This window comes from Ostrinia furnacalis, unplaced genomic scaffold (assembly GCF_004193835.3).
Source record: "Ostrinia furnacalis isolate ACB-3 unplaced genomic scaffold, ASM419383v2 OfSCF1722, whole genome shotgun sequence".
Taxonomy (NCBI): Eukaryota; Metazoa; Arthropoda; class Insecta; order Lepidoptera; family Crambidae; genus Ostrinia; species Ostrinia furnacalis.
This window is the reverse complement of record NW_021131961.1, coordinates 44,211-71,680: the sequence shown is the minus strand read 5'-3', so window position 1 is coordinate 71,680 and position 27,470 is coordinate 44,211. Positions and strand designations below refer to the sequence as shown.

Here is a 27,470-nt window from a genome sequence, read left to right as displayed (position 1 = left end):
TTTCTTAATATACGGCATCTAACAATGGTTAAAAAATATCTTAATAACTCAAAATTAATACTTATTTCTTATTCGTTTGTGTTCCAATTCATTAAAAATAGATTTTTGACATTTGGGTTTCTTAATCCTGGATCTCTTGGTACTCGACACGAGGAATTTTTAGTTGCAATAGAGAGACATTCGGTAGATATCATGGCCATAAATGAAACTTGGCTCAGGGACGGCGAGGAGAAGCGGGCTCCTGCGCCTCCAGGCTACAGGCTCCGGCACATCCCGCGCCCGCCTAGCGTTCGAGCGCGCGGCGGGGGCGTTGGTTTCTACATTCGTAAAGGTGTCTATGCTCGACAAATCAAACCACCAAATATTAATTCAGTAGAACAAATGTGGCTGAGTGTTACCCTAAATGGCCTCAAGTTTGCGATCGGAACTGCATANTTTCTTTCTTTCTTTCTTTCTTTCTTTCAATGCCTGGAACGAATTCAAATGCACCCGTACTTGCTTCGTAGTCGCGCTATCGTACCGCAGCTTCTTTCGGCACCTTGTCTTCTCAGATAGAGGTGATTCATTACCACCCAGGTTTTGTTACCGTCCACATAGCTTTGACTATGCTATCCCGCAAGAATATGGCGTGCCGTATACTCCTAGCCACCACAATACAGTTAGAGCTCGAAGGATCCATGCCCAGTCATGGTGCGATCGCTCGAGCAACCTTAAACTTCTGCACGAGTGCGAATAAAGTTCAGTGACCCAACTTAGCTACGGCGAGGTAGTTTATCAACTACTAGACTACAGCACAGTCTAGCGAGTCTTACGTCAAACGGCTTCTCTGTCCTCCTAATGCGGGGCTTTCACCTCGTTCTTTACGCTGCATTAAAGCCGACGATGTAGCCCTGTAGACTTTCTGGGCCTGTTAAGGTCTTAGAAGATGGGCAGTGTTACTTTTCCCTACGAGGGTGATGCCCTATATGAACGAATTATGCTTTTGAGGGTGCCAGTATAGAGCTCCCGGCCTTTCTCCATAGCCTTCCGACATAGAGTTTTCGGACCTCCAAATTAGGGAAGCAGCCATGAAAAAGCAAGTTGTCTTCCATACGCATGGCGACGAATTGGAAAAAGTGCGAGCTGCCACTGTTTATATACAGTTAAGGTCACCGTATTTGCACTCACTACTTGGCGCCACTGGTGATTAACAGGATAACTCTTAGATATTTGATCTGGGCCTTAGTTTTGACAGTGGTGTGGGCGTCAGGTTAAGGTGTCAGGGATGCCTTTAAACATAATGCCGTCTATTTCGCCCAGGCAAGCCACCTCGCTGTGATAGTTATTTATTTATTTATTTATTTATGAGGATATTATATATTAGGATTAGGATTTATTTATTTTAGCCTGGATGCGGGCAGCGCAGGACCGTTCATTGTGGAAAACCTTGGGGGAGGCCTTTGTCCAGCAGTGGACGTCATTTGGCTGAAACGACGAGGATATTCATGTAATGATGAACTATCTGCATGACAGAAAATATGAAATATTGAAATATCCATGCTCTTGAAAAGGGTTCCATTTAGAACCCTGTTGTATTCAATGTTCCACAAGATCGAACTCGAAAAAGAGCCACCTTGATCTTCGGACTCGATGCCATGCCGTCAAACCTGGCCGGCACTATTGACAAAGAAAATTTTCCGGTTCTACAAGTATTCTTCTGTCAAAAGACCCCTTAGATAAGGAAGAATCTTAAGGTATTGAGTGCCTCCAAAATGCAACTATCTGGGAAACGAGGCGGGACGCTGTTATGCCTCGTCGAGCAGGACTATGGGCCTAGAGTGAGAGTTACGGTCAGTAGTAGCTGAACTTTGTTCCCGTGTACAATTGCTTATGTGGCAGTTAATAATTTAAATAAATATATTACTCCGACGTAAAAGTTAGTAAGTACCACTTACGTCATTTGTAATTAGAAACTTTCCGTTGTATAAGTGAGTAAATGACAAATAATACACTTATTGTGATTATTTTTTGATAATTCTTCATGTTTTATAAAATATACCTCATATAAAACTATTATACCAAATTTCATCAATGTATGATAAATAGAACGCGAGCTACACATGTTTAAACCTTCAAACCACTCTCCTGTAAAATTGGCCGTTTTCAGATACGTTTTTATACGTAGGGACCGTCGAATTCTATTCTCTTTCTATGATCTGAGGGTAGGACGCACAAAAAACTAAAGCGTACATAAGTTACTCAAAAATCATGTCTGTAGTTCTTGAGATTATTTTTTGTAAGCTCATAAACTTAATAGTTTTACTACTTAATAAGACAATGGTTATAAAATATATTTGTTAATTTATTAACTGGAAATTTTTCCTAAGGAAGGCAATAAAACGTTGATTGCTTGTCCGGATAAAAAAATTTAGTGTCGCTACTCTCCACTAGATGGCGTTAATCGATTCGAAACTAAGGGCTCGCGCATACGGGTGACTTTCAGTATGTTACTCCATAGATGAAAAAAAGTAGATACTGAGTAGTCTCTCTTGTTATAAATTGTCACGCGAGAACCAAGTCGATTTAAATATGTAGTTTAAGATCATTGAATACTAACATTCTATGCAGCTTTCTCGCTCGCGGCAGGGTCGAAGGGTCCTCTTTGCAAACAAACTGCCGTGTCCCCAGCACGTAGTCCCTCAAGTACTGGTCAGGGCTCAGAGTACTGAAGTCGATGTAAAAAGTCCGGTCGTCTTCGGCGCTGATTCGCTTGCGGAGGGCCAAGAAACGGTCGTTGCAGAAATGCCACTCTTTCGTTGTGTAATATTGGAGCACGTTGAGCCCGTGGCTGATGCGTTTTTGCACGTTCACCAAACTGAAAAAGAAATAAATACTTAAGAAAGAAAGAAATAACGAGAGAAAGGGAACACGGAAAAGAGAAGGAAAAAAAGAAAGAATAATATTTGTAGGAACCGAGGCTATAGTCTGGTCGCCGAGCACGTAGAATTTTGTCCAATGACCCCAAGCTACCCATCCTTATCGCTCGCGCGTAATTATATTGCTGTCGCGCTCGGACAATCAATGCGGCCGCCCGTCGCACAGTCGCGACAGCAATATAATTACGCGCCAGCGATAAGGATAGTTAGCTTGGGGTCATTGGACAAAATTCTACGTGCTCGGCGACCAGACTTTAGGAGGTTTACGGATATATCCACACATATTATCCGCCTAAGTCTATATTGTTCTCAGACCTTGAAGGCTCAGGTTCGATTCTCAGTGGGTCAACATTTTCTGCTTAATTTGTATGGGGTGGTATAAAACTTGTTCTAAGACCGTTTGTCCTTAGCAAGCTATCATCTGTCGCACTAACAACAATGTTAACAGCATTGTTGTGTTCCGGCAGTTAAAGGTAAGATAGCCAGTTCCTCCGTGGTTGAGGATTCCGGGTGAAGCTTGCTTCCATCTTCAGCCTGATCATCACTTACCATCAGGTGAGATCCAGGCCAAGAGCTTACTCGTTGTATAAAAATAAAGTAAAATAAAATACAAACAACTTACAAAGTCTTCTTCCTCAACAAAAAAAGCAGTCCGTCCACCAAGTACGCCGGTACCAAGTGGAAGAAGAACACGCATAGTAAGTGCTGCCAGTAATACGACTTGATTGTCCCCCCCACGTGCCAGAGGGCCATTGTGTGGGGGTATTCCTCCACCCATTTTCTACCTGTAAAGAAAATTATACCATTTTTGTGGGTAATTTATAACGCTATGTTTCTATTTAGCGGCCGATCGCGACTTCGTTCGCGTGGACCCCGTTTTACCCCCTTAGGGCTTGAATTTTGCAAAATCCTGTCTTAGTGAGCACCTACGTTCTAAAAGGAACCTCCATGCAAAATTTGAGACTCCTAACACTTGTAGTTACTGAGATATCTTGATGAGTGAGTGAGTCAGTGACCTTTCGCTTTAATTTAAATAGATTAACTGACTGAGCCAACTAGCAGTCGAATGCTGTACGTAAGCCTTTGATCGGTCCACTTATGGCCCTATCGAAAATAAAACGAATCCGTTTTTTACGGAGCACTACAATCGGGATGTTCATATCAATGTTAATATAGGTACACACGTAGGTAAGTATACCTAACTGTTGTGTTATCTGTTATCCTTAACAGTTTAGTTTACTCCAGTACAGTCCAAGGATCCTGCATTACTGGATCGCGCAAAACTAGATTTCATCGGTAACGGGACTAACCTCCTCTCGTTCCCACCACTGCAACTCCTGTGTAGCCAGGATCTAGACCTTGACCGCCAATAAAAACACAACCAGTGAAGGCCAAGTTTGTCCTGGGGAAAGTTATTTAAAATTGCATTGGACCCGCAACGAAATCAGAAGAACATAGGACGAGTTCGAAGTTAAGGTTCGACTTCCCTCCATTGCAAAGGAGTTGACAGGTAACAAACAATTCCTTGGGAAATGACCCTTAGTGGAAGGCATGCTCACACTACAGCTATAAATCTTACCCAGTTCTATGATTTCTCCCCAAGAGATCTTGACCACTCCGGACAGTGTGATGTTGTAGACACTAGCATTACGAGGTCTGCAAATAAGGAATACAAGCGAGTAGGTATTAATAAAATAGAAAGAAAGAAACATTTATTGCCATGGACATCATAAAAGACAAAAGATGTGAATAAAAAAAGCAAATAAGACAGAGGTGACATAAAACATACAATGGAAGAGAAAGTAAACTGAGCAGTGCCACCCTGTCGCACAGCGATGTCCATCGCAATGGGACCCCACTCAGCATATGCGGTGCCCCCCGTGAGGAAGGCCACGACGCTGGTTTTCAGTGTGCCACATGCCGAGTGCCGAAATAAATAAAATGCTTTTATTTCCACAAAACAGTTTTGGCTACAATTATTAATTGACCAAAGGAAGAAATCGACCTAAGGGGAAGAGGACGGTTGGGAGGCCAATGGAAAGGTGGGCCTCCCAACCCAACATTCCTCCTCCCTTGTGATGATGGTGTGTAGTCAGTCAATCGTTGAAATGGCCACAATGATGTGCCCGGGCACATCGTGAAATGCCGACACTTTATGATTTGGCCGAATATATCGCGACTTGAGAAGTCTTTGTGTTTGTGTTATTATTATCCAGTGATTTTTGGTACGACTTCAATTGAGAAAAATGAGACAGATTTTCTGTGACAGACCGAAAAGGCACTCTGCTTCAGCCATAGATGACTGTATACAGGATAAGCAATATTGTGGACAAATCGGGCAAAGTTGCGGGTAATTTCCAAAATACGCTCTCTTACTTGTCTAAAGCGGTGGCATAAGCGATCAGGATGCAGCCGTTGACAACCACGTCGACAGACACCGCGTCAGCCGTGTATGAAGGCTCGCAGTGCATCGACCGGATCACACCTGGAAAGAAAAACAAGAATCAGGTTTATTACGATGAACATCACTTGGTTAAGGACAAAGATGGTAGGTACACGGAAAAGACAGAAATAGCACATAAATATTACAAGGAAATAAAAAGTAAACTGAGCAGTGCCACCCTGTTGCAACAGCGATGCCCATCGCAATGAGACTCCCTCCACTCAGCATATTATGCCGTGGCCCACGGTGGGGAAGGCCACGACGCTGATTTTCACTTTTCAGTGTGCCCTATGCTGAGTGGAAGTCACGGACACTAAGGTGGGACTTCTGTCAGTTGCAACATGGAGGTTGGACAGAAGCCAGTGGGCTAACTCCCAATCCATATTTATGAAGCAATTTTTTGAATTCTCAAAAGCAACAGCGAGCTGTCCCATTCATCCACGCCATGTCTCCACTGCAGAACCACGTATCCTTTAATACAAAAAGAAAGATTTGACCTATCCATACGCTGCCTAGCTAAATGGGAATGAGGAGGTCTGATGTTCGCTAAGTTGTCCGTTAGTCACTTTTTGAGGCATCTTCAAGTATTGTGGAGGTGGTTCTATGCTACTCTGCCGGAAAGATCCACACTTCTAGAATATTGATTTAAGTCTTAAAAAGAGGTAATTATGTTTCTTACCCTTGCCACTGCCAATGAGTAGTCCAGTGGGGCCATTCAGGTTGTCCACCCATCCTGGGATCGGCTCCTTCCATACTGCAGTCACTGGAAGAAAAACCATCATACATACAGCATTTGAAAAACCCTGTGTGTTCAGAACTTTCTATATGAACCTGTCATAAAATAAACTTTAGCTTACCAGAAAGGGACTGAAATAGAATTTTTTACTCACAACGGAGAAGGTCTTGGCCAGCATCTCACCTGATGGAAAGTGACGATCAGAACAAAGATGTCCCCTTCCCTAACATTATTTTAAGATGGTAGTAGCTAGCCAGGTGTACTTAGAACACTCCCACATTACTACCTTACTTATGGTATAACGAGCAGAACTGTGCCTCCACTGGGAATCGAACCTGGGATCTCTGGGTCTGATTGTCTGAGACACAGGGTCTTCCCACTGACGTCTTTGGTACATTAGACTAAGGTTGTGTTGTCAACTTTTTGACCACTTTTAGTTCGTTCATTTCAGCCGAAAGACGTCCACTGCTGGACAAAGGCCTCCCCCAAGGATTTCCACAAAGACCGGTCATGCGCCGCTTGCATCCAGGTACCTCCCGCGACCTTCACCAGATCGTCGGTCCACCTAGTGGGAGGCCTGCCCACGCTACGTCTTCCGGCTCGTGGTCACCACTCAAGAACTTTCCTGCCCCACTTTGGGTGTCACAAACTGTTTGAAGCTGATTGTACGTTACTAAAATAAAGTGTGTTCTATCCTTCTATCTGCTGTGAGGTAAACCATACTCACCTATGGAAGGTCTAGCAATGGCTATGGGGAACTTGTTGCTGTATTCAGCCACCAGTTCCTCCGTGATGGCTTTTGTATAGGAGTAAGTGTTGGGTTCGGATTTGATGAGTCTGAAAAGAAGCCAATGAAAACTGGGTTTAAGGTAGGTAAATAAATAAGTAGGTAGGTGTCGGACTAGCCAACTCTAGATTCGAAGAACGCTGGTTTGACCCCGCCGTCGATAGACTAAGTTAAGTATTCTTCGTGTCGTGTCAGCAAAAAACCTACAGTGTCAGCTCAAAACTTCGCCACTAGAGTGGCGTTGTCAGCAGCATTAATTAAATTTTCCTTCGTGCAGTTGTTTGGGCACACAGGGCATAAAATCACACTTGCACTCCAAGTTTGAGTCATCCAAGAATCCCCACCTGAACTAGGTATTATAATAATCGTTTGTGGAGAACCCACTCGTAACACAAGCATAATATTATTTAGCTTAGCACGAGTTAAGTATGGAATTCTCAAAAAATGAGTCACGCAGTCGAGAATAAATTTAATTTGCTTTTTTAATGTCAAAATTACCAAGTTGATAATAATTATCAGCGATGCAGGATGCAGTTGCGTACAACTATATTTTTAGTTAAGATAGCATAATCAATATCAGGTTATTGTCTCCACTGCAGGAGCACGACCCTCTCCAATTTCTTTCTTTCTTTCTTTGGATTTGGTTGGTTCACCTTTTGAGTGGACGTCCCACGCTGCGTTTTCTACTACATATCCTACACTCCAGAACCTTGCTGAACCATTGGTCGTCTGTTCTTTTTTGGGTACATATTATAGCCTTAAGTTTCAACCGCATCAACGCGTGCAGATCGCCATCGCCAGCGCGATCATAGGCTAACAGCACGTCGCGCGATCCATGACAGTTCACGCGACCTGTCATTGGCCTATGGTCGCGCAGTGAACACGTTGGCGATGGCGATCTGCACGCATTGGTGTGGTTGAAGCTTTACGAAACGAACGAGTCTGTGGCGGCCATCCGCCACATTCCTAACTTGGACCACCGCCTTAGATTTCGGAGCGATTCGCTTCCGCCTATGAGATTGGGCCAACCCCGACTTGACGGAACGTGAACGAATCGTTGGCGCATGCGTGCTGCGGCCGTCACAATACATCTGCGTCACTCGCACACCCGTGAAGACGTATGCTGCCGTCTCGCTTCAACGCCGGTCACCGATCTCCGCTCACTCATCGCCGTTGAAGAGATTTGAAATATGTCGTCGTGACACTTCTTCCGCGATCGCTTTGCTCTCAACATTTAAATAATTTTATTGCTATTGTATCCTAATCAATCCCTTGCTATTCCTGTTGTTAAATATAATTTCCAATCCGCTAATAACATTCTTCCTTCCACCGTGTTCTTCCTACCTTTATTTCCTGACTCGAACTGCCTTACAATAATCTTAACGATTAAGAATCGGAATAGGATTCCGAGGAAAACATATGGTGGGTTGTTGGCAAATAACCCCCATAAGTCGTTTCATACAGCGTACTAGAGATTTCCAGCACTCACTCAGGCTCCAAATACTTCAGCAGGTCGTCGTCCATCCACTCGCAGATGTCCATGACCTTCCTTGGGTCGTGGACCGCTGGGTACAGCTTCTCTTCCAGCACGTCCAGCTCGCAGCGGCAGTAGGCTGTCGAGAGATGAACGAACACCTGGGAAAGAGGATAACATATACAGGGACTATTCCCACCTCTCTTTCCCACCGCTGAAACTCCTGTGTAACCAGGAACTACAGCTTGACCGTCTAACCCAACCAGTGAAGGTCAAGTTTGTCCCGGGGAAAAGTTAAACTGTCACTAGGGAATATAAGGCTTTGCACTGGGGGGGAAGTCGAACCATAACTTCGAATCCTCCTATGTTCTTCTGATTAATTTTGTCGCGGGTCCAATAGCTGTTAACTTTCCTCGGGCGGCGGTTGTTGGCGGTCAAGCTGTAGATCCTGGCTACACAGCAAATACCTGCTTTTATTGGTTGGTCGAGTGGTTCTATAAGAGGCAAAGTAGAATAACACCATCCTCACTCTTCCCGTGGATGTCGTAAGCGACAAAGGGACAAATATATGAACATAAGCCCAATTCCTGATCCATCTGGTTAGGTTAAAGTTGAGGAGGCTGTGATGAGTAGCGCTGTTAGATCATAAAGTCGCGCGTAATTATATTGCTATCGCGCTCATACACTCACTGCGGCCGCCCGTCGCAAAGTCGCGACAGCAATATAATCACGCGCTAGCGATAAGGAAGGGTAGCTTGGGGTCATTGGACGAAATTCTACGTGTTCGGCAACCGGACTTTACGAGTAATAAAAAAATAGTCACCTCTAGTTTTTCCATCGTTTCAGCTAACTGCAAAACTCTGTCCGTTCCTACAGTGTTGAGGTTGACTGCGTCTTTCAGTTTCTGATCGAATCTGTAAACGGGAAACAGATGTAAATATAGGTACATCAAAAATTGTAAGTGATAATTTTTTATTATACTAGCTTGCTGGTGAGATAAGCTGAACTGTATCAAACTATTGTAACATCTACCTTGTTGTATTACCTTGTCTCGGTGAATAAATGATCTTTTATCTTTTTATCTTTTAAAAGTTGGAGGCAGAAGACTGAAAAACCTTTCTGATTTTGAAATTGAGGGAAGTCGATACACTTGGAGCTCCTTTAATCTACGGAGTCTACTGACCCGTGGTGGGTTTAGACAGTCAGCTATCCGAAAGGTCAATCTGGTAGACATCATCATCTCATTTCAGCCACAGGACGTCCACTGCTGAACATAGGCCTCCTCCAATGATTTCCACAATGGCTGGTTGGTGGCGGCCACTGGCGGCCTGCATCCAGCACCTTCCTGCTACCTGGCCGTGTGTGGGCGCCCTACGCTGCGCTTTCCGGTATCTAGTAGACTTATCATGGGTAATTTGTTTCTCGTCAAATAAATACTCTTTCTTTCTTTCTTTTTGACTCTGTTCCATTCTTTCTGTCGTTCTTTTATAACTTCATCTCACCTGATGGAAAGTGATGACTGCCGAAAGTGGAAGCAAGTTTCAACCTGAATCCTCAACCACAGAAGAACAAGCTATCTTATCTCTAACAGCCGGAACACAACAATGCTGTTAACAAAAAATTCAGCCCCTACTGGGAATCGAACCCGGGACCTCTGGGTCTGAAGGTGGTATTACCACTAGCTAGAACGCAGAGGCGGTTTCTTTTTTCATTCTGTCCTTCCTTCTTTCCTTCTTCCTACCTTACTTCTTTGGTTTTAAACCTTTTTTTGTCACCTGTCATCCGCTTTGCAATGGAGGAAAGTCGAACCTTCATTTCGAACTCCTCCTATGTTCTTCTGATTAATTTCGTTGCGGGTCCAGTGACAGTTTAACTTTCCCCCGGGATGTCAAACTGTAGATCCTGGCTACACAGGAGTTGTTGTGGTGGGAACGAGAGGTGGGAATAGTCCCGTTACTTCTTTCTACCTACCTGACACAAGCAGCGCTATGAAACACGATATGGCACCGCCTCTGCAGCTCCACTCTGTCATCGTTGGACATCCCCAGCCCCTCCTCCAGGATATCCCCCGGGATCAGCTTCAACTTCTGTAATACGTCTGGGTTCTTGTCTCGAATTAGCTCGAAGAGCTGGAAGAAAATAGTTGTTGAGAAGAAAGCTGAACATAAATTTGAATTATCAGTAAGTTGGCTTTTGAGTGCCACAGACTCTCACACTTTCGAATGAAGAATAATGAGACTTCCGGTATTATTTTAAATTGGTACCTACCTACAAGCAATTTTATAAGCCCAAAAACCTGATAATTAACGCCATCTGCTTGTGAGAAGTGAAATAAATCTTTCTAAGCTGTAAAGCTATATGCTCTGGTACATTTCGTGAAATTCTAGTAACAGGATCATTCTCTTGTGACCCCTTAAGTCAATTGCCCTCATTGATTGGTGGTGTCAAAGGCTAGATAAACAAAAATGTACCTTATTGCTGCTGATTAAGTCTTTAAGTCTCTCCTCACTGGTCAGCCCCTTCTTGTTCCTCAGCAGGAGATAGATCGTGTCTATCTGTGGACAGCTGCGGAGAAGCTTTTCTACCAAAGCCTGGAAAAAGGAGTTCATTTGAAATGCATAATCATCAACAAAATCTATAAGGAAGAAGGTACAGCCATTTGATGGCATTTTTACGCAGTCACTAACGATTATAGATCATTTTATTCACGAAGACGCGCCCCACCAATGTTTGGTCTCGGTCGCGCGGGGTGCGGGGAGTGTGATCCGAGCAATCCGAGCGGCATCATTGTAGTGTGCGTGTGCACTCATGGATGATTAAGCGTGTACCGATAACACTCAAACATTCGCGGAAGAATGGTGGGGCGCGTCTTCATGGATGAAACGATGTATAACCGATCGACTGCTAACTGCGCAGCTCGCTGGAATGCGACTCTCCCTCGCACTCAACCGCACAGATGTGCGGGTGAGTGAGTGAGTGAGGAGGTCCCCACGTTCGCCTCGTCCGTAGCAGAGCGTCGATGTGACGTCACAGCTGCCAGGTGCGCGACCGTGTTATAATGTGAAGTCACGGTAAGATCAGTCATTAATTTAGTTTCCACAGCAGGAGAAGGCCTTCCCAACCCGTCTGGATACTTGCGCGAAAGACATTAGCGCGAGCACACTAGCGCGAAAAGCCATTTACACGCATGGACACTTGCGCGAAAAGACACTAGCGCGAATCGATGTTAGCGCGAAAAGACATGAGCGCGAAAGACACTAGCGCGAAAAGACACTAGCGCGAATGGATGTTAGCAGGAAAAGACATAACGACGAAAAGACATTTGCGCGGAAGATCTTGCGCGGAAGACACTTGCGCCAAAAGACACTAGCGCGAATGGACGTTAGCGTGAAAAGTCTTGAGCGCGAAAGACACTAGCGTGAAAGACATTTGCGCGAAAACAGCAGTTTTCGCGTTATTAATCGCGAAAAGTATTTGTCTTGTCAGTTTGTGGCATTATTAGCTCCTGAATGACTGTTTGTTTGCTAATTAGAAAGTGGAGACTAAATGACCTAAGAATAATTCATACTTTATTAGATTTTTGCTTACCTTCCCAACAAATCCGGTCCCTCCTGTAACCAAAATGCATTTCCCTGCATAGAACTCTCCCACTGAGGGCGCCATGGCTCAATTCTGAAATAATAGATGAATATCAAATTAAAAAGCGAAAAGTCACTGACTGACGGACTCACTCATCACGTAATCTCAGAAACTACAAGTGCTAAAACCCGGTCTGTGAGCACGTAGAATTTTGTTCAATGACCCCAAGCTACCCATCCTTATCGCTCGCGCGTAATTATATTGCTGTCGCGACTGTGCGACGGGCGCCCGCAGTGATTGTGTGCGTGCTCACAGACCAGAGCCCCGATTACGGTAACTTTTAACGTCTACAATCCAGACGCGTTTCTGATTCTGCGATACGATTGGTCAAAACAGCTGACGTACGCTGTTGAACGAGCAATCGTATCGCAGAATGGAGAAGCGTGTCTGGATTGGAAACGTTAAAAGTTACCGTAATCGGGGCTCAGACTATAGAAGTCTCAAATTTTGCATGGGGGTTCCTTTTAGAACGTAGGTACTTACTAAGGCCCGGTTTTTTGATTCGTAGTTAAAATAACCAATGGTCAAATTTGACAGATGTCAAATGACAAGTGGTTAAATATCAGAAAAAAATGTTTTTCGAACAATGGTTAGCTTGACTTTTAGTACATTTTTTAACCATTAGTTTACATTTTGTTAATATTTAACCATTAGTAGCAAAATTTAACAATTAGTTATTTTAACTACGAATCAAAAAACCGGGCCTAAGACGGGTTTTGCAAAATTCAACCCCTAAGAGGGTAAAACGGGATCCACGCGTACGAAGTCTAAAGAACGTAACACACTTATCAACCCGGCAAGGGATCGTAACCGTATCAACTCGAGGCGGTCAGTATTCTTCGTATGAAACTCCATACTGCAACGCACACTTATCCGCACCGTAACGTAAACGCCTCGCCTCGCGGTTGACAGCGCGCGAAAGGCGATACGGTGTTGATCCCTTTCCGAGTTGATAAATGTGCTACGTCCTTAAGAATGTTTTTATTTACATTTATAGGTATTCATACCTACACCTACACATACAAACTAGTCTAGTAGGTACTATAGTTCATTATTATTATGAATGATGTCAATAAAAGTTCCATTGATCGCAAATATTTTTTGCATGATTATTCATATCATTAGAATATTAATGTTATGGAATACTATTTACATATGTACGAGTAATAGTACATTATGTACGTTTATGTTACGTCAAACTTGGTACTTTTATTTGTAAACTATCTTTTGCCCACGCTTCATCCGCCTAAAGTTTAGTTTGTCACAGATCGTCATAAAATATAGCCTATATGTTATTCTGGATTATAAACAATAATACTGTAAAGTTTCATCGAAATCCGTTCTGAAGTTTTTGCGTGAAAGTGTAACAAACATCCAGACATCCAAACTTTCGCATTTATAATATTAGTAGGATAGTACGACTTACTATTTCCCACAGTTTCACCCAAACGAATGTACCATATCGTTTTCGTTCGTTTCAGCCAAATGACGTCCACTGCTGGACAAAGGCCTCCCCCAAGGCTTTCCATAACGACCGGTCAAGCGCTGCCCGCATCCAGGTTCTTCCCGCGACCTTCACCAGATCGTCGGTCCACCTAGTAGGAGGCCTGCCCACACTACGTCTTCCGGCCCGTGGTTTTAAATGATATCAAAATCCGTCCAGTGCATTTTGCGTCATAGAATTTCCATACATTTATTCATCCATACTCACAAACTTTCTTTAATGGATGATCAATAGTCAATAGGCAGTAAGAACTTACTTTTAAGCGAATAATAGCTAGATTTCTCCTAGTCAACAATTTGAAAGTTTTACAATGTTTAATGTTTACTATGTGCTTTACCGGGACTCAAACTATCTCTATGCCAAATTTCATCAAAATCGTTTCAGTGGTTTAGGCGTGAAAGCAAGACAGACAGACAGAGTTACTTTCGCATTTATAATATTAGTAACTAGATGCGAAAAAATACCAATTTACAACTTAGACTGGCTAAGATCGACCTTGGTTTCAAGTTTGTCTGTTTTTAACGTTATTAGTATAATAACCGAATAGTCGTAGTCCTAGAGGCCATTTTATTTATCACTAGCAGCCGCCCGCGACTTCGTACGCGTGGACCCCGTTTTACCCTTAGGGGTGAAGTTTCGAGGTTTTTAGGGTTTACCCGGAAATTATTCAAACTTTTCTCGCTGTAAAAACCATCCTTGGACTTCAGCAAACATTTAAAAAAAAGAATTGGTAAAATTGGTCCAGGCGTTGTTAAGTTATGCGCTTACCAACACATTTTGCGATTCATTTTTATATTATAGAAGATTAGCTGATTCGGCGAACTCCGTACCACCTTGTTCAGCAGAAATAGATCAATACAAAAGAAAATGCCCACGATATTCGATTCTATTCTACTCTGTCGGAAATACACGGCTTAGTAAAAGTCATAAAAATTCATAAAACTCATTTATTTTTGCAAATAGGCTTTTAAAAGGCACTTTTACACGTCCCAGTATTAACCCTACCACTGCTTCGGGACAATAAACGGGGAATTGCTGAGAAGAAGCAGCGCGAGAAACTCAAGTCACTTTAATTATTAGTATACATTGTAACCGAAGGATCTAATTAAACCACTGTAAGAATTAACTATTAAAATTGACGTCCTGTAATTCAGAACCGGCAGGAACTGAACCGTCGGTGTATTTTCAAGTAGTTCGAAGGAAGTTGTTGAAATTAGTTGGGCAACGATTGATCGACAATAGCCAGGCATACTCGATATTCGATGTTTGGCCAATTTAAACGACTAACGGCAGCCCGCGACTTCGTACGCGTGGATCCCGTTTTACCCCTTCATCTATCTTACGCGGTTTAGATTTTTTCATACAAATGTTTTTTCCCGCTCACTCCCGTTCCCGTGGGAATTTTGCAATATCCTGTTGTAACTAAGCTTTAAGTTTACTAAGGTACCTGCATGCCAAATTTCAAGCGTCTAACTTAAGTGGTTTAGATTTTTCATACAAAAGGATTTTCCCGCTAATTCCTGTTCCCGTGGGAATTTCGGGAATTCCTTTCTTAGTGCACCTCTACGGTACCTAAGCTACGTCCCTTCCAAATTTCAAGTGCCTACGTTTATCCGTTTAGGCTGTGCGTTGATATGTCACTAAGGCAGTCAGTTTCTCCTTTTATATATTTAGATAGATAACCTTTCTCCTTTCTACAGAAAATATCTAGGAGCTAGAGTGCTTAGTCAAAGAAGCTATAAATTAATAGTTTAAAAAACTTAAAACACGCTTTTAATTACTGTAGGCCAATGATGTGACTCTGGTAAGTCAGAGAGGGTGAAAATCTGTTTTCAGTTTATATTAATTAACTTTTTTCATCTGCATGGTTCTGGAGTGGAGGCCGCGTACCGAAAAACGCAGCGTGAGACGTCCACCCACAAGGTGGACCGACGACATCGTAAAGGTCAGGAAGGCGCTGGACGCAGGCCGCTACCAACCGGGCAGCATGGAAAGCATTGGGGGAGGCCTATGTTCAGCAGTGGACGTCCTATAGCTGAGATGATGATGATGATGACTTTTTTCATTCAGCTTCTGTAAGCTATCTTCTTAAGGTCGTAGGTCCATCTTGTAGGGTCGTCCTTTATTCGAAAACTCGTTTCATTTACATAACTCTATCTTACGTCGGTTCTGCGACATAATAATGCCTCGTTTACGACAAAATTACCGACTATAGTTAGGTACTTAGCTCAGTCAGTGCCTGAGGTATGGGAGCGGCACGGAAGAGGTGACATTGTTTTCTGAATAAAACAAAATTAAAAATTTTAAAAAAATATTATGACGTGACAGAGCATGTAAATGGCAATGCTAGATTTTGTATGGAAGGTGGCGTCTTTTTTTTTCGCGCGGCGGTGGTAAACCAAACTTACTATGGCATGTATACCTCTAAACTGAGTTACGAGCATTAGAAGTTTGATGATTTTCATACTGGATTTGCTTTTTGCGCGCAATTTTTCTAAGAAATTGCAACAAAATATTGCGCTATTTTTTTATTGCGCTGATTCTGCTCCATACTGATGTCTGGAGCCTTTAATGGATGGTATTGTTTGTTTACACATACAATGTCACTATTTTGTTGCAATTTCTTACAAAACTTGCGCGCAAAAAGCAAATCTAGTATGTAAAATCATCAAACTTCTAATGCTCGTAACTCAGTTCAGACTGAGTTTAGAGGTACACATGTCATAGTAAGTTTGGTTTATTACACTATTTTGTAATCAAAAAACAAAGTTTGGTCGATGGCCGCGCGAAAACAAAATGACGCCAATTTCCGGCATTGTCTTTTGAAGGAGATCTGAAGTCTCGCTTACCTTTGACGTTACAAAAACACTCCTGCTCTCATACCCCAGGCACTGACTAAGTTAAAAGCTGACCTATAGTTTTATTCTGTGGTGACCTCTGGAGTATCTAAATATACAGGGTGGAATTTTGTAATGTCACCTGGAGGGAAAGTACTCTTATACTGTAGATAGAAAATTTTACTGAAAGAAAACATTCCTTTTTCACAGTTTATAACTTGATGTGATAAAATATTATATTTGTAATAATAACTTAAAGAAAAACTGGTTTATTCTCTAAAATTCCAATGTCAATGAAACCTAGAAGGCAAAAATTAACTTAAAAAATAAGGAAAACATTCCTTTATTTTTGAAAAGAAAAAGAACTGCATTCATAGATTTTCGAAAAATTTTCGAAAATTCCCTACCATACCATACAATTTTCTGCACATAATTAAAGTAATGTAAGATTTCATGGTTTTCCTTTCATTTGATTTATCAAGTTTGTTAGAGATATTTCATCCTTATACTTAACCCTAACGATCGATGCAATAAAAATACAGGGTGTAATTTTTAACAGATTTTAGTTGGTTCGATTCCCGGGTGTGGCAAGCAAATTTTTGGAAATCTTTGAATGCGGTTCTATTTCTTTTCAAAAATAAAGGAATGTTTTCTTTGAGAATTTTTTTCTATCTACAATATTAAGAGTACAAAATTCCACCCTGTATACAAACTCAAAGGTGACTGACTGACTGACTGACTGACATAGTGGGCTATCAACGCACAGCCCAAACCACTGGACGGATCGGGCTGAAATTTGGCATGCAAGTAGATGTTATGACGTAGGCATCCGCTAAGAAATTATTTTACGAAACTCCACCCCTAAGGGGGTAAAACGGGATTCACGCATACGAAGTCGCGGGCGGCCGCTAGTTCATAAATAAGAGTGGTACTTATTTAAAAGAGCTTTTATTGAATTTCGGTAAGCTTGTTTCTGTTATGCAACCGACTATAAGAAGGTCAAGACCGCATCAACAATTTATTGGTAAGACAGACACGTAATTTTTAATTATGTACCAGAAATTGAGTGTTTTTGCACATCCTTTCTGTGAAATTTTTAACCTACTTCAAAAAAGGAGGAGGTTTTATGTTCGACTGTATGTACTTATCTATCTTTTTTTTCTATGTTTCACCATAATTAAGTTCCCCGATTAGGTACTCCGTAAATTGTGGACCGATTTTCAAAATCCTTTTTAGTTTGATAGGGTACACAATACACACATACAAATAAATACAGGGTGTTACTTTGCATCCTTGAAATATTCACAGAGATAAAAGTAGGGAACAATACCTATTATTTTAGGTAAACAAGAAACTCCCGTAAAGAATGCACACTAAGTTTTTAGTAAATTTAGTTTTGCAGTACAAATTGAAATAAACCAATTTTGTCTCACATTTTCAACTGGCGCAATCGGAATAAACAGTGGGCGTCAGCTTTTTACAAAAGTGTCAAAAATAATTTTAAAAACTCCAATAGATATTTAAAAATAGAGAAGATTGTCGATAAAATAAAATACTCAAGTTTAAAAAACATAATTTTAGGACGTTGTTTTTTTACTGATTTGTGTTCAGTGTCATTCATATAGTTACCTCTGTAAATATGGCAAGAATGCAAAGTAACACCGTGTATGTTCATGCACACAATATTTGTACTGTGCGGGAATCGAACCCGCGCCCGCGACCTCTGGCATAGTAGTATCTATAGATATACAGTCGATAGAAAATCAGACTAAAATTTTACAATCAATTTACTGAAAATAATGAATTTTAAGTAAAGTTACGAGTACGCGTAGTTCGTGACTCTATGGCACACTGAAGACGAAAATTCAATTTAACTATACTAGTATTATAAAGCTAAAGAGTTTTTGTTTGTTTGGTTGAACGCGCTAATCGCAAATCTCAGGAACTACTTCTTTTTGTATTGGATAGCCCATTTATTGAGGAAGGCTTTAGGCTATGTAACATCACCCTACAGCCAATAGGGGCGGAGCAGTAAAGAAAAATGTTGCAAAAACGGGAAATATTATTCAAACTAATTTCACGCGTACGAAGTCCCGAGCACAGCTAGTCTTATAAATTATGCTCAAATGAAAAATCTTATCAAATGAAAAAAGTCTATTTGTTTGGACTATACGTGATTTTACAAATCAAAATTAAAATCAAATCAAAGTAAAATTTTGCACTTTAAGGCCTTTATACTTTACTAGCTGACCCGGCGAACTTTGTTCCGCCTTAATGGCAATAAATAAGCAGACTTTTTTTTTAATTTCGAACGGGATAAAAAGTATCCTATGTCCTTCTCCTGGCTCTAAACTACCTCCCTGACAAATTTCAGCTAAATCGGTTCAGCCGTTCTTGAGTTATAAGTGGTGTAACTAACACGACTTTCTTTTATATATAGATATTTTATGTCTTAAGATTAGGCCTTTACATTTTTTGCGCTGTTTCTTCTCAGCACTGGCCCATTTATTGTCCCGAAGCAGTGGTAGGGTTAATACTGGGACGTGTAAAAGTACTTTTTAAAAGCCTAAGTATTTGCAAAAATAAAAGTTTTATGAGTTTTATTAAAGGTAAACATTTTGCAAGAAGTAAAAGTTCCTGTAACGGGGAAATACCCGATTAAAGTTGAACAAAATAAAACTAAAGGATATAGGTAGCATATTTCGATAAAAACCTTGATAATTGGTTTCTCAATTTGAGTTGGTAATACGAGCATTGTTTGTCTTTGTTTTAAAAAACTTTACCATAAATATCATCATCTTTTGTTTTTAACCGACTTAAAAAAGGAGGAGGTTCTATGTTCGGCTGTAAAAACTAAACTGTTGGCTTGAAAAATCAGGAAAAATTCATAATAATACTGCTTTTCATGAACTTTCAAGGTACATCAGTTAGTTTAAGAGTTGTCATTTGACTCATAAAATTTCTTAACTAGTAAAAATTAGAAGAAAATATTAAAAGTGATTTTAGATGAAGTATTTGCTTGCTTCTGAAATATATTGTGTTAACGACGGACAACTACAGAACCCTACACTGCGCGTGGCACGACACGCACTTGGCAATTTTTGGCATTTTTTATATGTGCCACCAAATTTTTGGCATTTTTAGTGGTCAAAATTGAAAAAAATATTTTTGGTTTGATTTTGATTTTGATCCCTCACGCTGGCCAGACGGATTGGGGAGGCCTGATGTCCGCATATTATTTGGTCCCTAGTCACTTACGACATCCACGGGACGAGTGGAATGATCTGTATCCTACAGGGCATTTGGTGTAGTGGTTCAAAACGGACTACTATGCCGAGAGGTCCCAGGTTCGATTCCCGGCCGGCCAGAAATTGAAATGATGGATTTTAATTTCTGTGACGGGTCTGGATGTTTTCTATGTATATTATGTATGTAGTATTTACAAAAAAAATATTTAAGTATGTTTATATCCGTCGTCTAGTACCCATAGTACAAACTTTGCTTAGTTTGGGACTAGAGGCGCAGTGTAAAATGTCCAAGGATCATCATCATCATCCATCCTAAATTTTAATTACTGAAGCAGACATCAAAACATACACAGCACATAAGTATAGTAGATGATTATCATTATTAAATTAAAATAGCTAATTATTTTACTCATTATTAAATTAATAACGTCTTAAGTAAGTAAAACATACTTACCTAACGTTAAGAATTAAATAAAATAAAGTTCTTATAAAATTACACACTTCAATAATCTTTTTAACAGAATATAATATCGTGTTTTATAAATAAAATTGTTAAGTAATTACCTACCTAAAAATAAAAGAATGAACACTGCTAAAACGGACCTATAATAAGTTTTAACTTCAGGTATTACACGTACCTATTTTCAGGTAAGTAACTATATTAGTTACTTATTTTAAAATTAAACTCATTCATCATTTCAGCTAAAGGATGTTCTTAGATGGAAACCACTGGACGAATTTTGATGAAACTTTAGTTAAAGTATTTAGTTACTTAAATTATTATCAAGCACCACTAAAATTTTAATATTTGTAATAAATTCTAAACATATAAACGTAATTTTAAAAAATTAAAAAGTCTCACTCACCAGCTCCAAATTCGAATTTGGATCCTAAAAAAAACTAAAAAAAAAGGTTTGAATCGACTAAATCCTTTTTCACAACACCTCGCCGTTTGCGCGCGCGTCCCACTCTGATTGCGAGTGTATTTCGCAGCGCGAAATGCAGTAAAGGTCAGCAATGTCAGCCTCATGAAAAGTTCGATTCACGTATGAACTACAACGAACTGTCCCACTGACACTGACAGGGGGCGCCACCGTCAATGCCGGATCGCTGGTTCCGATTTTTGCCATGTTGGGAAAAAAAACTCATTTATTTCTACAAATAAAAAGCACTTTTACACGTCCCAGTACTAACCCTAAACTATACATAGTTGAACGATGGTGACGCCTCTCTGTCAATGAGTTTGGTGGGACAGTTCAGTGTAGATCATTTAAAGATGGGAATGACATATCAGTCGGTTGACACACTTTTCGAGCTGTCAAACTGCGACCAATCACCTGTACATTTTGTCAGAAAAAAACTGAATCATGTCTAGTCAGATAAAAATGTTTGGAATGTTAAGCTGCCCAGTTCGCATCAATATTTATAACTATGATTATTTTAAAGACTGTAAAGTTAAACCCTTGAAAAAGAGGCTGACAATAGTAACGAGTTTCTCGCGCTGCTTCTTCTCAGCACTGGCCCATTTATTGTCCCGAAGCAGTGGTAGGGTTAATACTGGGACGTGTTAAACCACATAGTTAAAATGTATTGACATATTTATGAGTCAATCCAACTGACTTTGATCACAGAATTATAATATTATTATCTTTTACAGACGACAGAAAATTATAACGTAAATTACACTTAATCGACAGGCTTTAAAATTGGTATCTTTTTCGCAGCACTGGCCCATTTATGGCCCCGAAGCAGTGGTAGGGTTAAAGTAAAATACTGCGACAACTAACAGCTTTGTATCCCGACTGCGCCAGAAGGAGGGTTATATTTTAAAAGTCTGTCGGCGCCGGACACAGATGCTGCAAATTATTATTGATGATTAACAGTACCAATCTTAATATTATGTTATCTGTAGAAATCTGTAGAGCAGAAGGTTTGTGATTCCTAAACGTAACACCCGACTGATGCGCAGAAAAAGATAACTGTCAATCAGTTGTGTCATGTCAAGTGTGAGCAGGCGGCTGCGAGGTTATAGATGACCCAAGCTGAACTGTCCCACCAAACTCAATGACAGGGTGGCGCTACCATCGTTCAACTATATGGTTTCCAACATGGCAAAAATCGGAACCAGCGATCCGGTATTGACGGTGGCGCCCCACTGTCAATGTCATGCATAGGACAGTTCAGTATTTTGGAACTATATCTTTGAAAGCGTGTTGAGTTTGGTGGAACGTTAAATTGTAGGAAAAGTGATTGTCAACCATCCAAGGTATTATCTCCTTGCCCGTTAACCCACGCCAATGGAGATTCCACCCCTAGAGTTCCTTCTGATAGAGACCCAGTGCCTTTAAGTCTATATTTGCTGAAAAATGACTTTTGACTTTTAGCGCTCTATTTCTTCTTCTTTGCGTGTCGATAGCAAACCTACACAGTGTCAGCCCAAAACTCCGCCACAAGAGTGGCGTTGTCAGTAATAGCACTCATTATATCCTCCTGAGTGCAGTTGCTTGGGCACTCAGGGCACGACATCAGGTGCTTCATCGACTGGGGAACAAAACCGCACCTGCACTCCATGTTTAAGTTTAAGCCATCCAACTGATCCAGCTTCCAAGAATCCCCACCTGACCAGATTGTCCTTACTACGGCCAACCTGCGTCCGAAGTCTATTTAAAGAAGCGCTCTATTATTCAAAGGTGATAGGTTCTAGTCCCAGTAGAGTGAATTTATTCCTGAAAATATCACGCTATCGTACTTAGTACCCAATTATACTAACGCGTAACGCGGTTCCGCTCGAATTCTCCTGTAATATGTATTTTACACAACATCAACTGGCATGCTATCTATTACGTATTTTAAACTTGAATTTGATACTGTACAAAACCAGTGAGTGTAAGTTTACGTCAAAAATCCTCACTAAGGGCTATATTTCACCGGGACACCATGGCGGCGCAACCAGTCGCCGCTACCAACAAAATGTATACAGCTCTATACAGGGTGTTAGGTAAATGGGTATATGAGCCGACACTAGCCCATGTTAACATGGGCATATAAATGGTATGATGAAGTCAGGAAATTGATATCTTCATTTTAATTATTTTAATTTTCATACAAATCGGATTTTATAAAATTTATTTTGTATGAAAATAAAAAAAATGAAATGATATCAAATTTCTGACTTCACCATAGCATTTATATACCGACTAGCTTTCCGCCCGCGGCTTCGCCCGCTTGGAATTTTGTCTGTCACAGAAAAACTTTATCGCGCGCGTCCCTGTTTCAAAAACCGGGATTAAAACTATCCTATGTTCTTTCCCGGGACTCAAACTATCTCTATGCCAAATTTCATCAAAATCGGTTGCGAGGTTTAAGCGGGAAAGCGTAACAGACAGACAGACAGACAGAGTTACTTTCGCATTTATAATATTAGTTGGGATTGGGATGTTAACATGGGCTAGTGTCGGCTCATATACCCATTTACCTAACACCCTGTAGATTAGAGAGTTACTCACCTGGTGTCCGTTTGGTTGCGCAAAGCTGCATACATTTTGTTGGTAGCGGCGACTGGTTGCGCCGCCATGGTATCCCGGTGAAATATAGCCCTAAGGGTGAGTTGCACCACCTAACTTTGACCGTAACTTTAACGATAACCGGTGGTTTTTGTATGGAATTTGACAGATTTTTGACGATTGTCAAAGTTAAAGTAAGATGGTGCAACCCAGCCTAAGTAGCGAGTGCGTTAAAAAATGTATGAAAATTTTAGTTAATATTCATTTATTTTTGCAAATAGGCTTTTAAGAAGCACTTTTACACGTCCCAATATTAACCCTACCACTGCTTCGGGACAATAAATGGGCCAGTGCTGAAGTGCAGTGTTCTTAAAAGTTTCCGCTAGGGGCGCTGTACAATCCGTCATAGATTTACACCCGTATTCACAAATATTACTATGATCTCTCACATTGCGCGTGAACGCACAGGGTGACACACGAACCTATAATAGAGCTCTATTCAACGCTGTGCGTTCGATTTGCTGCTTCACTTAAGCAAGCATCGTTTATCAATACGGGCGTGAAAGTCATTTTTTTTGTTTGGACGTTTGATGTAAACTCACGCTCGTATTTACAAGCGATGCTTGCTTAAGAGAAGCAGCAAATCGCACGCACAGCGTTGAATAGAGCTCTGTGATTGGTTCGTATCACCCTGTGCGTCCACGCGCACTGTGAGACCTCATAGTAATGTTTGTGAATTCGGGCGTCATAGTCACCTCTCTGTACTGTTGACTAGCTTTCGCCCGCGGTTTCAGCTATATAGATCGTTTCATCCACGAAGACGCGCCCCACCATTCTTCCGCTAATGTTTGAGTGTTATCGGTACACGCTAAATGATCCATGAGTGCACACGCACACTACAATAATGACGCTCGGATTGCTCGGATCAAACTCCCCGCACCCCGCGCGACCGAGACCAAACATTGGTGGGGCGCGTCCGAGTGGATGAAACGATCTACATAAAGGTTCTCCTTCATCATCATCATTTCAGCCACAGGACGTCCACTGCTGAACATAGGCCCTCAATATTCTAGATTGGCCGGTTAGAAGAGTTTCTGGTACCTTTATGACAACTTCGTGCTTCAAACTCCTATGTTCTTCTGATGAATTTCGTTGCGGGTCCAATGACAGTTAACGTTCCCCCGGGACAAACTTGGTTCACTGGTTGGGTTATTGGCGGTCAAGCTGTAGATCCTGGCTACACAGGAGTTGCAGTGGGAACGAGAGGTGGGAATAGTCCTGAACTTTTATGACGTCACCTGCCACAAGGTGGATAGACTATCTTCTTCATGAGATGATCTGTTACTTTGGCAGCTAAAATTTTGTAAAGGTGGTGTCACCATTAACTCTTATCATTGTTCAATGATTAGTTAGAACTTAGAATAATAATAGGTATGTAGGTAGGTACCATGTCTTAGACATTTTTTTAATTAAAGTCCCGTTACCCCTCGTGGTAATTAGTACCCTTGTGTTACGAGTGGGTTCACCACAATAGTCCAGCGGCGGGGATCGAACCCGCGTTCCCCGGATCACGAGTCGGCCAGTCCGACCCCTTCACCGTTCGGCTATCGTGGCAATTAACCTATAATATTTTTTGTTGTTTGTTTTTTGTTGCTTGTGTTACGAGTGGGCCGGGGTTCGAACCCGCGTTCCTCGGATTTTACACCTACGCTGTTAAAAACATCCTGCCTTTTCAAGTCTTCTAGTCTTTTGACCCTCTAAACTCTAAATTGAGTCTCTAACCGTCAGAAAGGAAGCACATCGCCCGGAGAGCTACCCTCGGAGATGACATCACCCCACCGTGTACCTCGTCAGCGCAACCACGACCACTCTGACAAGAGTGTAGTATGAAGTGTTAAATAGTTAGTGACACCCAAAGTGGCCACAAACTTGACAACAGAACCTATTCCAAGTAACAAAGATGTTGCGAACTTTTTGGCTACTTTGGGTGTCACGAACTATTTGACTGTACCATCCTAGACTGCATCTTACCTTATCTGGTGTGATTTCAGTCAGGCTTTTGTGCTGCATAAAATAGTATTCATCATCATCATTTCAGCCACAGGACGTCCACTACTGAACATAGGCCTCCCCCAATGTTTTCCATGTTGATAGATTGGTAGCGGCCTGCGTCCAGCGCTTCCCCGCTAACTTTATGATGTCGTCGGTCCACCTTGTATCAGTTAAAGTGAAACATATTAAAAACGAAAGGTCACTGACAGTCACTCATCTCGAAATCTCAAGTGCTAGCGCCCGTATTCACAAACGAAGCTTGCTTATGTGAAGCAGCAAATCGAACGCACAGTGTTGAATAGAGCTCTGTGATTGGTTCGTGTGTCACCCTGTGCGTCCACGCGCACTGTGAGACCTAATAGTAATGTTTGTGAATACGGGAGTAATGTTAATTTTGAAGTGACCCCTATGTAAACAAAATTCCTGTTATTTGTTACCATACGGGTCACTTAAAAATTAGGGATTGATGGTGAAAACAGGCATAAGAGTCTTAAATTTTGCATGGGGTTCTTTTTAGAACGTAGGTGCTCACTAAGACGGGATTTTGCAAAATTCAACCCCTAAGGGGGTAAAACGGGATCCACGTGTACAAAGTCGCGGGCGGCCGCTTGTCGTTGATATTTTTAAACAAATTAATTTATTTCTCATTAGCTACCCAAATGATAATTGACCTTATCGTATAATGAAAGTAAAGTCAGTTCAGAAATAATACGATATCCCGTTTATTCATACAACAATACAAAACAATTCGATTTACGCAGTCATCGCTCGCATACATTAAATTTATTTTATACAATACAGGGTGTCGATTTTGAAAAGTACCGTTATTCTTAAAAAAATAAGTTTTAATTTTCCTCCTTTACCTAAAAGGTTACACGCGTATTGAATACTAATTTTAATAAAGATTTTATTCTTTATTATTATTAAATTACTGTCTTAAAACACTTCTTTCATTCACATTCAATCACATTATTTTCTATTCTATTAGGTGCGTCAATTATTTTTATTTATTCCAATTATTAAGCCTACTTATCTTATTTTATTTACATATAAAATATTTAATACAATTTGTAGAGCATTGAAAATATTAATTAGTCAAGAAGAAAAATAGTGAAAAAAACAAAAACAACAGAGTATTAGGATTTAGGACTTCTTCAGGGCAGTACGCCCGTTTTCACCATCAAACCCTAATTTTTATGTGAAAACTTCATTTTATGTTTTAAAATTTTATGTTTTGTTTTCATATGGATCATTTAAAAATTAGGGATTGATGGTGAAAACGGGTATTAAACAAATACACGCCCCAAATAGAGCCTGCTCCACCACTTTTAAGAATATTGGTAGGCTAGGCCTTCTTTTGAATTATAGAATGACTAGATAAATTATAAACATAGATAAATGTAACTAAATAAAATAACTTAATTTAAACGACAAATACGAAATCTTACTAAAAAAAATATAATTAACATAATGATTTAAAACACCCTGTATAATACATTACTCATCAGTTTCGTTTACAAGGAATTAATTTTGGTAAGTGATAACATGTTTGGCAAATAAATGAAGTTGCATTTTTTTATTTAAATGTTGGCATTTATCATCATCGGTCATTTTTGTTCCCCAGTCGATTAAGCACCTGATGTCGTGCCCTGAGTGCCCAAGCAACTGCACTCAGGAGGATTTGATGAGTGCTGCTGACAACGCCACCCTTGTGGCGGAGTTTTGGGCTGACACTGTGTAGGTTTGTTGTCGACACGAAATGAAGAAGATCATCGGTCATTTTAGTCTCCACTGCAGGAGCACGACCGTCTAATTTACCAGCAAATGGAGGATTTGGTCTACACTCCCCACGCTGGCCAGGCGGTTTGGGGAGCCTTATATTTTTTCTTTGTTCTTTATAAATTTTAATCTAAACATAAACATAGCAGATTGATGTAATGCAAAAGGTATTTTAATTTGAAATTAATATTATTATTTGCGTTTAATAGGCTATAATAGATATTACACAAAAAAGGAAATAGGTAATGTATATTATTACAGAACATCAGTATATAAATAAATTGATCAATTGCATTAAATGACTTGAATCCTATTATTTGGAAAGGAAAGTTCATAGACAAACATTTAGGTAATCGAAATTGGCCTAAAAATAATTAAAACAATCACAGAAGTATTATTGTTTCACAATAACAGTGAAAGTCGTCAAAATATAAAATAAAAAATTCAAAAACGGCGCCATTTTAATTTTCTTTCTCCTTCTTTTGTTTATGGCCAGTATAAAATAGAGTCTCCACAGACTACAGCCTTATTTTCGGTCGATAGTTTAGTCGGG

General features: G+C 40.7%; 1 protein-coding gene across 1 annotated transcript; it reads right to left on the bottom strand.

Moving 5' to 3' along the window:
- Nucleotides 1–2,547: 2,547 nt before the first annotated feature.
- Nucleotides 2,548–20,710, bottom strand: LOC114353510 (putative fatty acyl-CoA reductase CG5065). The gene is made up of 12 exons (XM_028305540.1): nt 20,450–20,710; nt 11,944–12,027; nt 10,827–10,946; nt 10,327–10,484; nt 9,179–9,269; nt 8,371–8,516; nt 6,822–6,931; nt 6,038–6,121; nt 5,292–5,400; nt 4,495–4,571; nt 3,538–3,700; nt 2,548–2,854 (listed from the first exon to the last, which is right to left on the bottom strand). The coding sequence occupies exons 2-12, from the start codon at nt 12,016–12,018 to the stop codon at nt 2,563–2,565; spliced, it is 1,425 nt and encodes a 474-aa protein (XP_028161341.1). The 5' UTR covers nt 12,019–12,027; nt 20,450–20,710; the 3' UTR covers nt 2,548–2,562.
- Between the last annotated feature and the right edge of the window lie 6,760 nt (nt 20,711–27,470).

Bases quoted from the DNA above. Each gene is read 5' to 3' on its own strand.
- LOC114353510 (XM_028305540.1), bottom strand. From the start codon at position 12,018: ATGGCGCCCTCAGTGGGAGAGTTCTATGCAGGGAAATGCATTTTGGTT. The intron at 10,947-11,943 runs GTAAGCAAAAAT...TCCTTTTTCCAG, and splicing joins GGACCGGATTTGTTGGGAAG to GCTTTGGTAGAAAAGCTTCT. The intron at 9,270-10,326 runs GTAGGTAGAAAG...TCCCGTTTACAG, and splicing joins CATAGCGCTGCTTGTGTCAG to ATTCGATCAGAAACTGAAAG.